The sequence below is a fragment of the Dipodomys ordii genome, unplaced genomic scaffold (genome assembly GCF_000151885.1).
Source record: "Dipodomys ordii isolate 6190 unplaced genomic scaffold, Dord_2.0 Scaffold63, whole genome shotgun sequence".
NCBI classification, from domain to species: Eukaryota; Metazoa; Chordata; class Mammalia; order Rodentia; family Heteromyidae; genus Dipodomys; species Dipodomys ordii.
Window position 1 is genome coordinate 9,250,484 of NW_012267279.1, and position 10,856 is coordinate 9,261,339.

A 10,856-nucleotide genomic window follows, 5' to 3' on the forward strand; every position below is an offset into this window, starting at 1 on the left:
ATGTGGCTTAGTGGTAGAGTGCTTACCTAACACGCATGAAACCCTGGGTTTGATTCCTCAGAAACACACAAACAGAAAAAGCCAGAAGTGGTGCTGTGGCTCAAGTGGTAGAGTTCTAGGCTTGAGCAAAGAAGCTTAGAGACAGCTCCCAGGTTCCGAGTTCAAGCCCCAGGACTAGCAAAAGAAAGAAAGAAAAAAACCCCAACAACTCAGGGACAGGTCCCATGACTGCCTCAGGCATGCAAGGCAAGCGCTCTACCACTGAGCCATCTTCCCAGCCCCCCAAGTACCTGAGAGTCTTTTCTCCAATTAATCACCAAAAAGTTGGAAGTGGAGTCAAGGCTCAAGTGACAGTGTTATCCTTGAGCAACAATAAAAGCTCAGGGCCAGAGATACAGAACATACACAAAAAAGTCTGGAATTTTGAGCCTACTAGCTATTCAGAAGGCTGAGGTCTGAGGATTGTGGTTCAAAGCCAATCCGGGCAGAAAAATACGAGATTTATCTTCAATCAAGCTGCAAAAACCTAGAAGTGTGGCTCAAGTAGTAGAGTGCCATCTTTGCGCAGGAAAAAAGAATCTGGAATCATACTGGTGTGGTGGCGTGTTTAATAGTAGCACTTAGGAGGCAGCACAAGTCTCACAAAACTAAAAACTTACCCTCTTAACTTAGCCTTCCCCTCAAAAAAGGAAAAAAAGCAGGACAGTTCCCAGGCTCTGAGTTCAAGCCAGAGGACCAGCACAAAAAAAATAAAATTCACCCCCACCTCCACTAAAACAAGTGCATTTCAATACAATGGTAAATTATTATATATAGCAAAGTCAATGACTGACAAGATTTACTATCCCAGCAAATTTTGGCAGGCAGGAGAAAAAACTCAGTTAGACTAGGGTACTTCAACTTTGGCACACTGATATTTGGTACTAGGACTTCTTGTTAGGTGGTATCCGGTATATTCTGGGATGTTTAACAGCATCCCTGAGCCACACCAAATATATGCCAGTAGTACTAGATTCCCTTCTCTTTATTTAAGAACCATTGCTTTTTAAGAGTACATAGGCTAGCCAGGTGCTGGTAGCTCACGCCTGTAATCCTAGTTCTTAGGGGGCTGACATCTGAGTACTGTGGTTCAAAGCCAGCCCAGGCAGGAAAGTCTGTGAGACTTAACCACTAGAAAATTGGAAGTCGGGCTGGGAAGGTGGCTCAGTAGTAGAGTGCTTGTCTTGCATGTATGAGGCCCTAGGTTCGATTCCTCAGCACCACATAAACAGAAAAAGCAGGAAGTGGCACAGTGGCTCAAGTGGTATGAGCGCTAACCTTTAGCTGAAGAGCTGAGGGACAGCACCCAGGCCCAGATTTCAGACCCTATGACCAGAAAAAAAAAAAAAAGTGCACTTAGGATGAGAGGAGGGGAAATGTTATTCAAGTGACAGAGTGCTTGGTTCCACAGGCCCTGGGTTCAGGTGCTCAGTGTCACAACACAAAAACAAACAGGAAAAATTAAAACTCACAACTAGAGCTAGGGGCTGGTGGCTCACACCTATAATCCAAATAGTTAGGAGGCTGAGATCTGAGGGCTGTGTTTGGAGGACAGCTGGGGCAGAAAGTTCCATGAGACTTTTATCTCAGAACAAGCTGGATGTGGTGCGGTAGCTCAACTGGTAAAGCACAATCCTTGAGCAAAAAATGGGACAGTTCCCAGGCTCTGAGTTCAAGCCGTAGGACCAGCACAAAGAAATTCATCCCCCCCATTAAAACAAGTGCATTTCAATACAAAATTAATAAATATGAATTTTTCTTTGTCAGATTTTTTTTTTTAGGGTTGTAAAACAACTTGCTCTCCTACCTTCAACTTAAGTTTTCTCTGAATCAGGGAAATGAATGTTCTCCAGCAGTTCTAACATCACAGCTAACTATTCAAAAGGATAGAATGTATACATTTAGGGCTCAAGGGTAGCTCAGGGGTGGAGGACTCACATCACACTTACAAGGCAGTAGGTTTGTTTTCTCCCGGGGAGAAAACAAAAAGAACTGAAAGTGGATACTTCTATTGAAACCTTGCAAGGCATTCCATTAATAAGATTTTTTATGGTATCAATTAAAGATACATTCAAGTTTAAAGGGAAAGGAACAGCCTTTCTTTCTTTCTGCCAGTCTTGGGGCTTGTACTCAGGGCTTGGGCACTGTCCCTGAGCTTCTTTTGCTCAAGGCTAGCACTCTACCACTTGAGCCACTTCTGGCTTTTTATGTGTATATGGTACTAAGGAATTGAACCCAGGGCTTCATGCATGCTAGGCAAGCCACTAAGCCACATTCCCAGCTCCAAGGAATAGCCTTTCTATAAAGAAAAAACTCAAAGAGGGGCTGGGAAGGTGGCTCAGTGGTAGAGCGCTTGCCTTGCATGAATGAGGCCCTGGGTTCGATTCCTCAGCACCACATAAGCAAAAAGAAAAAAGCCGGAAGTGGCGCCGTGGCTCAAGTGGTAGAGCGCTAGCCTTGAGCTGAAGAGCTGAGGGACAGCGCCCAAGCCCAGAGTTCGGGCCCCACAACCGGACCCCCCCCCCAAAAAAAGAAAAAGCTCAAAGAAACAAATAGACATTTTTAATACTAAAGTGGCTTGTGTGTGTGTGTGTGTGTGGTTGGGCTTGTGCGCTATCTCAGAGCTCTTGATCAAAGATAGCATTCTACCATTTGAACCACAGCTACACTTCCAGTGTTCTGGTAGTTAACTGCAGATACCAATTTCTTAGACTTTTCCAGCCCAGGCTGTCTTTGAATCGTGATCCTCAGATCTCAGCCTCCTGAGTAGCTAGGATTACAGGCATTGTCACTAATGCTCGGCCTTCACGTGGCTTTTTGATTCCTTCTATATTGTCTAACACTTGCATCCCAGCCACTTTGTTATTTGTCAGAGGATGATGCTAGTTACGATGTTTAGCAAAGGACGTGGTTGGCTTTGGTAGCAATCTCGACATGAACTGCTGCGGCTTCCGCTCAGACGCGCAGTCCCGGGCCTGGATCGCAAGGCCTCGGACCCCAGCACGAACTGAGGTGAATGGGCCGAAGCCCCCGGCACGGGCCTGCCAGGCGCACGGGCCGACGGGAAACCGCTCAGGAGTCCGGGGACTCGGGGAAGGCGCGGAAGTCACCCCTGCCGCGTCGCTTTTACTCGTACTTACTTTTTTAGCTCAGGAGGGTGGGCTTTGCTCATGGTTTCTAATCGGCGGGCTCAGCGATGCTTTGGAACCGAACTTGCTGCCTCCTTCACGCGCCCGCGGCACACACGACCGTTGGTCTGACGTCACGACCCTTCGTGAGCAGCCTCGCGATACTTAGGGTAGGGCTGTACCTGTCCGTCAACCACCGGCTTCCGGTTGCGTCCTCCAGTGATTGGCCAGGACTGAGAGGCGGGACTTTGTTTCCTCGCTGGTTCAGGTTCTGAGTCACGCGGGGTCTTTCACGAGTGTGGGCAGGGGGAAGAGCAACCACGTGATCCTCATGTATGTACTGGATGAAAATAAACCCTAATGGCTGTCCGGCATGTATGTTCGCGGCATGTAGTGGGGCCAGCCTGACAGTTAACGGCCAGTGTACACCAGAAGAAAGGGGCCGGGCCCCGTCCCCAGGAATTGCAGTCTAGAGCCCGAAGCGTGTTCCCGACTGCCCATCCCTTTCGGAACTCTCGCCTCCAGACCCCACGTAATGTCCTCACACGAATACTCAACTTTCCTATCAAGTGTAACCTTACATAGTAGAGTTCTCAGATTACAGCTTTTTTTTTTCCTCTCATAGTATTGGGGTCTGAACTCCGAGCTTTCAGCTTGTTAGGCAAGGATTCTATTAGTGCCACTGATAGCCATGGGTTTGGTGATTTCAAATAGGGTCTCATACTTCAAAACTTAACTTCAATCCTAGCGGTCAGGGTTGGCTATACTTAAATATAACGGGCAGTAAAGGTTTTAATATGTAATTTATTTTGTACTCTGCAGTTCTCTTCTGGGGTGGGGGTGGGGGGGCGGGTTGTTCGTGGAGCTTGAACTTTGGGCCTGGGTGCCGACCCTGAGCTCTTTCAGCTCAATGCCAGCACTCTACCACTTGAGCCACAGTGCTACTTAACGGTTTTCTGGTGGTTTATTGGAGATAAAGAGTCTCACAGACTTTCTTAGGCCAGGCTGGCTTTGAACCACAATCCTCACATCTCAGCCTCCTGAGTAGCTAGGATTACAGGTGTGAGCCACCAGCACCCGGCTATACTCCAAAATTGTGATGTTAAGAGTTCTCTAAAAGGTTCAAGTTGTCTTTTCCACCACTTGCTATTATTTAACTGTAACTGACATGGATATTAGATTTCACTTTTTAGCCTCACAGAGAAATTTCTTTTAGATAAGGGATGCCTCTTTTAGTGAGCTTCAAGTCATATATTTATACATCAGTCCTCCATCTAAACTATAACACGTAATTTCCATTTCTTTGGATATCATAAGAAATTTATTTCACATATAACAAGAAGCATATTGGGAAAGTTAAATAGTCATCATCTAGATAGTGGGAAAACAATATAAGGTCATTTAAAATCATACCACTAGGAAAATATATATATCATAGCCTTGTCACAGCAAACAGGCTATATTATAGTTTCAAGTAATAAGTTGATTTAAAAAGTAACATGGTCCCCACTGAAAAGGTGCCATGCTTTGCTAGAGCAGAAACACCACATTTGGTAAAGATTCCAGGCAAACTGGTATTTGGTAATGAGTCTGTGTCTATGTTTTTTGCTATAAGGTTGTTGCAGCTTCTCTTAGCTCAAGTTACTTAATTTTTGAACTTACTGTGCCCACAGGATGGTAAATAATGCTGGGTTTAGGCTTGTACTCCATTCTGTTCTACAAAATTGAGGGCTTTTGGGTTCTATTATGTTACAATTCTCTCAACTAGACAATAGTTCCTATTTTAGTGTTTATTACTGAATGCTGTATTTATGTATCCCTTTTCCTTGCAATGGGAAGTATCAATGTCAAGACGGTCCCATCAGTCTGCTACAAAAAGCCTCAGGGGTTATTAGCTAGTAGAGGAAGTCTGTAGGCTAAAAAACGCAATGTCAGAATTTCAAATTTATATCTTAATGGCAAAAGGAACCATTTAAGTTCCCATTCAAACTATTATTTCTTCCAAATCTGTATCTTAAATCTCATATTCTTGTATATAAAACAAAACCAAGCAAAACTAAAGATTCAGAAGCATTTTTTCCCCTTCTAAATTAGTCATCCGCTGGAATTTGCTTTACAATTCATGGAAATTGGTGTTGTGATACTTATAGTAAACAGGAGTGGGCAATAGACACACCATCCTCAAACTTCACCAGATTAGAGTTGGGTTATAGGAACATGCCAACCTGTTGCATCTTGTGTAATCAGAAGAATCTGGTACGTGGAGGATCTCTGGCTTGGTACATGGAGACCTCTACTGCCAAGAAAAGCACTTGCCATATGAAATTTAGGCTCTAGAACACTCTCCCATTCTATCATGACTGAAATTTTAGCACCAGTGTTCTCCATTTCACTTTCTATAATTAAAACACAAAAGAACCAGGGTCCACAGGCAAGTGAAATATGCCTGAAACTTGTTACCATCCTTAGTTTCTTCATTTTAAACTTTGCTTAAAAGACTTAAGATTATTCCCATTTCTCTTATTAAATAGATTCCCTGCCCCAAGCCCCATGGTCACTAGCAAAGACTTTTATTTTCCAATGGATGAGAGAGACTCCTTCATCTTCTTCGTCATAGTTGGGATGAGGTGCATGTGGTCATCCACACACTTCGTCACACAACTGTCCAGCTGCCGTTTTACCTGAAGCTCCTTATTCCCTGCATCTATTGAATCTTTGGCTTTGTCATTACAATGCATGGTGCATCGGGCCAGGCGGTCCTGTGGCAAAAAAAACAACAGGAAAGAAACAGCTGAGAGGCTAGGCATCATTTACTGAGTATTGACCATGTGGTCAAGTATTGACATGTATTATCTTACCAGTGAGATCAACAAGGTGTGAAAATTATTCAAGAGGCTGCGATCTGAGGACTATCATTTGAAATCAGCTGGGGCAAGAGAGTCAGTAGTGAGACTCTTATCTCTAATAGATTACCCAAATAACCAGAAGTAGAGCTGTGGCTCAAATATAGAGCACAAGTCTCGAGCAAAACAAGCTCAGAGACCAGGTGTAGGTCCTGAGTTCAAGCCCCAGGATGGGCAAAAATAAAATTGGAGGACTGTGATTCAAAGCCAGCTTAGACAGTAAAGCCCAAGAGACTTCATCTCCAAAAATAACCAGCAAAAACCTGGGCTGAAAAGGTGGGTTAAGTGGTAGAGAACCAGCTGAGCAAGCAAAAGGTGTAGTTCAAGCACCAGAACTAGAAGAAAAGATGCTATCAGGAGGACTCAGCTCAAACACTTCTAGAAAACAATGAAAGAATATATTGTACACAAGATTAATATTTAAAAATATCTTGAGCCTGGAGTCGGTGGTTCATGCCTGAAATCCTAGCTACTTAGAAGGCTGAGATCTGAGGATTGCGGTTCAAAGCCACCTTGGGCTAAGAAAATCCATGAGACTCCCCAAGTAACCACCAGAAAAGCAGAAGTGGCACTGTGGCTCAAGTGGTAGAGTGCTAGCCTTGAGCTGAAGAGCTGAGGGACAGCGCCCAGGCCCAGAGTTCAAGCCCAACTGACAAAAACGAACAAACAAAAAAACAGAACAACAAAACTTGATTCTTTAATGTCTGTCCTTGCTACAGAAAACCATTCAATTCAATCAAAAGTACCTATCAAGCATCTACTTTATGCAGGCATTCTATTAATGTTATGCAGCAGTTAGAAATGGGACAATGATCAAGGACAGGCTGGGCACTGGTATGCCCAGAGGCTGGATCAGGGAAAAGCCAATAAAAGAGGCCAAGAGTTTTGCAGGCGTGAGAGAGGTAGAAAACCAGGAGTAAGCTGTTGCAGCAGCACAGTGGAAAAGTGAACATATACCTGGAAACATATACCACAAAGAGGATGGAAGGAGAAAGTCGCAGAGCAACCAATGAACCAATTTCTTTCTTCCTTTTTTTTTCTTTTGGTGTTGGTACTGGAGCTTGAATTCGCATATACCACAAAGAGGATGGAAGGAGAAAGTCGCAGAGCAACCAATGAACCAATTTCTTTCTTCCTTTTTTTTTCTTTTGGTGTTGGTACTGGAGCTTGAATTCGGGGCTTTGCCCTCGTTTAGCCCTTTCACTTAAGGCTAGAGCTCTATTTCTGGAGATAGTTAATTGGAGATAGGAGTCTCCTTCCTGGCTCAAAGAACCAAATTCTTAAAGACCCCCCCTATGAAATTAGCCATCAAAATGAAAACAAATACCAAACATCTTTTAAGTTCGTGGAGAAGTTAATACCTTCATAATGGCAATATATCATACCTTTTTTTTTTTGGGTCCGGTCATGGGGCCTGAACTCTGGGCCTGGGCGCTGTCCCTCAGCTCTTCAGCTCAAGGCTGGCGCTCTACCACTTGAGCCACAGTGACACTTCCGGCTTTTTTCTTTTTGCTTATGTGGTGCTGAGGAATCGAACCCAGGCCCTCGAGCATGCAAGGCAAGTGCTCTACAACTGAGCCACCTTCCCAGCCCCAATATATCATATCTTTTTTTTTTTTTGCCAGTTGTGGGGCTTGAACTCTGGGCCTGGGCGCTGTCCCTCAGCTCTTCAGCTCAAGGCTAGTGCTCTACCACTTGAGCCACAGTGTCACTTCTGGTTTTCTGGTGGTTAATCAGAGATAATAGTCTCACAGACTTTCCTGCCAGAGTTGGCTTTGAACTGTGATCCTCAGATCTCAGCCTCCAGAGTAGCTAGGATTACAGGTATAGGCTACTGGTGCCTGGCATTAATCTATTTTTGAACTGGTACTTTTTCCCCCCCAATTGAACTCAGGGCTTAGGAAGTTTCTAAGCTTTCTCTATCAGGGCTGGGACTCTACCACTTGAGCACAGCTCCATTTCTGGATTTTTTGGTGGTTACAGTACTTTCCTGTACTAGGTGAATTCAAACTGTGATCCTTAGATCTGAACCTCCTGAGTAGCTAGAATTTCAAGTGTGAGATATCAGCACACAGCTATAACTGCAGTAACTTTGAAAAGTTTTTATTTTAAAACAATGTAAAAGCATATCCCACTATGAGTATTATATGTAATATTATATTTATTAATAGGTGTGGGAATGAAACACTGGTTCACAAAGTACTGTTTCCAGGTCTCATGAGATATAGAGACAGGAAGTAAATGATGTGAGGAACCCTTTACTCCTCAGAGGGGGAAAAGGAATACCTTGGCGGGGTCTATGAGGCAGGCATCATGGGTCAACAATAACGTTTCATATAAATGCCAACTTTGAGCACAGGGACTGCTCTGTGTGGAGCAAGTAGTGGCAGTCCTGGAGGGAGGTAGAAGTCTACAAAATAGCGGTAGGGTCCCGCTTTAAAAATCTACACCTTTGGTCAGATTTAGTGGCACACTCCTGTAATCTCAAATCACTTGGGAGGTGGAGGCAGGTGAATATCAACTGTGGTGCCAGCCTGGATATTCTATAAAAGGGCTATTGTTTTTTTTTAAATTTACATATTTATTTTGCACAAGTACTATGGCTTGAACTTGGGGCTGCATGCTCTCAGCAGGCTTTAGTGCCCATGGCTACTGCTCTATTTGAGCTATACCCTCCCAGAGTTTTTGAGCCTGGGTTTCTTCTGCCTGAGCTTCCTTTAAATGGTGATGACTGCTGGGTGCCAGTAGCTATGGCTGTAACCCTAGGTCCTCAGGAGGCTTAGATCTGAGGATCACCTTTTGAAGCCAGCCTGGGCAGGAAAGTCCATGAGACTATCATCTCTAGCCACCAAAAAGCTGGAAGTGGAGCTGTGGCTTAAATGGTCAAGTGCCCAGGTCCTGAGGTCAAGCCCAGGTACAAAAACAAAAACAAAACAAATGGTGATCCTCTAAGTGTCACTCTCCTAAGTAGGATTTAGAGGCATGCACCACTGGCATCTGGCTTTTGTTTTAAAAAGGAATTAATATACATCTTAGAGATGTATGTATTCACACAGGCTTTGGTGTTTAACCACAAGAAAGACCTAAGAACCTTCCCTTTTCCATCATTGTTCCTATGGAGGGGCTGAACCCCTGAGTGTTAACTTGAAGTTAACACTCAGCTTCCAAGACTTCTTCCAGAATGCTTGTCATCTCCTGTGAAAGGGCACTTCAAAGCCTGGAGACGGCTACTCTTTGGGATATTCCTCACCTGGAACTTTTCCAACTCACTGGTCACCAAGGCCTGTGCTTGAGCCAGAGGTGCATGGCAGCGCTCGATGCACTGGTGCACCTGTTGCATGGACGCCTGGTTATCTTCACAGCAGGTGGCACTGCACCGGAACATGAGGCCCTGGGAAGGGAAGGAGTGAAGAATTGGCTTTGGTAGGAGAACCTCTAGGACAGATGACCACGTTCTTCAAAGCTTTGGAGGATACATCTTTTAAACGGCACTGGGGGATTGAAGGCTGACCTCCCGCACACACTAGCATTGGAGCCATGTCCCAGTCCAGAGAGCAATGTTTCTATGTGCACCTCCCTTAGAGATCAGCATGAGGACCTTCAGAATCAACTCTGGGAAAATTCTGTGCCTACTGCGGTTTCACCGCCCTACCCCCTTCCTTAAAAAGTACGTGCTGGTACTGGGTTATTTCTGCACAAGGGTGTGTGTGTTCTATCACTTGAACCACGCCCACACTTTCTGGCTTCTCGCGGGCTAAGTGGAAATAAGTCTCATGGGCAGTCTGGTCTGACTAGCTTCCAGCCCGGATCCTCAGGTCTCAGCCTCCTGCGTAGCTAGGATCACAGGCTAGCTCCCAGCTAGCTCCCAGGCGCTCGCTTTCCTCAGGCTGGGTGGGAGGGGTGGGTGGGGCGGATCAGATAAAGCCGAGTACGTCCAGAGCCCAAGGTTCAGAGGTCGGCCACGTCGAAGACTTAGGTCCCACCAGAGGGCAATCATGACTCCAGGCGCCATGCGAAAGAAACGCCAAGTCCGGCGAGGACGGCCGGACCCAGCAGCCCACCAGCCCCACACAGCAGTTCGGAGCAACAGAACCCGGCCGGGCCTGGCCACGGCGGGGGCGGGGGCGGGGGCGGAGCGTCCCCTCTCCGGCCTTGCACCTCGGCGGCGCCCTTCCTGCGCCCCAGTTCACCCGAGGGCGACCGGGGTCACACGGGCGGGGGCCAGCGCCTGACCCCGGCTCTGTTACCTCCCTCCTGGGCTGGTGGGAAACGGCCTTGCGCGTGGCCAGGACCCAGGCCTCGCCCGCCCGGCCCACGGAGGCCCGGCGACCCCAGGGGCGGCCCCGGCGCGTCCGCAGGGAGCGGACGGCGTGCCGGCCGACAGGGAACCCCGCGACAGGGGCTCCGGGCCCGGCCCGGCCTCGTCCACACTACCTGCATCTTCCGGATGTTCTCTCTCTCCACACTCTTCACCATGGAGTCCACCGCCTCCTGCACGCGGAGCTGCTGCACCTCCGCCATGGCAACCCCGCGCTGCGCCGCGCTGCGCCGGCGCCCACATGGACTCGCCGCTTGTCCCGCCCCCTGCCGCCGAGTCCCGCTCCGCGCGATGGCGCGCCTGCTCTGCCCGGCCCCAGCCGCCCCCTGGCGTCCCAGAAGGAGTAACTCCACGCGGTGCCGGGCTGCGCGGAAGAGGTTTCCAGAGGGTTGCTGTCCTGGCTTTCTGCTGTCTATCTGTCTATCTGTCTGTCTATCTATCTATCTATCTATCTATCTATCTATCTAT

At 46.9% G+C, this 10,856-nt stretch overlaps 1 protein-coding gene across 1 annotated transcript; it reads right to left on the reverse strand.

Moving 5' to 3' along the window:
* Nucleotides 1-5,686: 5,686 nt before the first annotated feature.
* On the reverse strand, nucleotides 5,687-10,634 carry Fam136a (family with sequence similarity 136, member A). The gene is made up of 3 exons (XM_013022477.1): nucleotides 10,505-10,634; nucleotides 9,321-9,461; nucleotides 5,687-5,926 (listed from the first exon to the last, which is right to left on the reverse strand). The coding sequence occupies exons 1-3, from the start codon at nucleotides 10,589-10,591 to the stop codon at nucleotides 5,738-5,740; spliced, it is 417 nt and encodes a 138-aa protein (XP_012877931.1). The 5' UTR covers nucleotides 10,592-10,634; the 3' UTR covers nucleotides 5,687-5,737.
* Nucleotides 10,635-10,856: the final 222 nt, after the last annotated feature.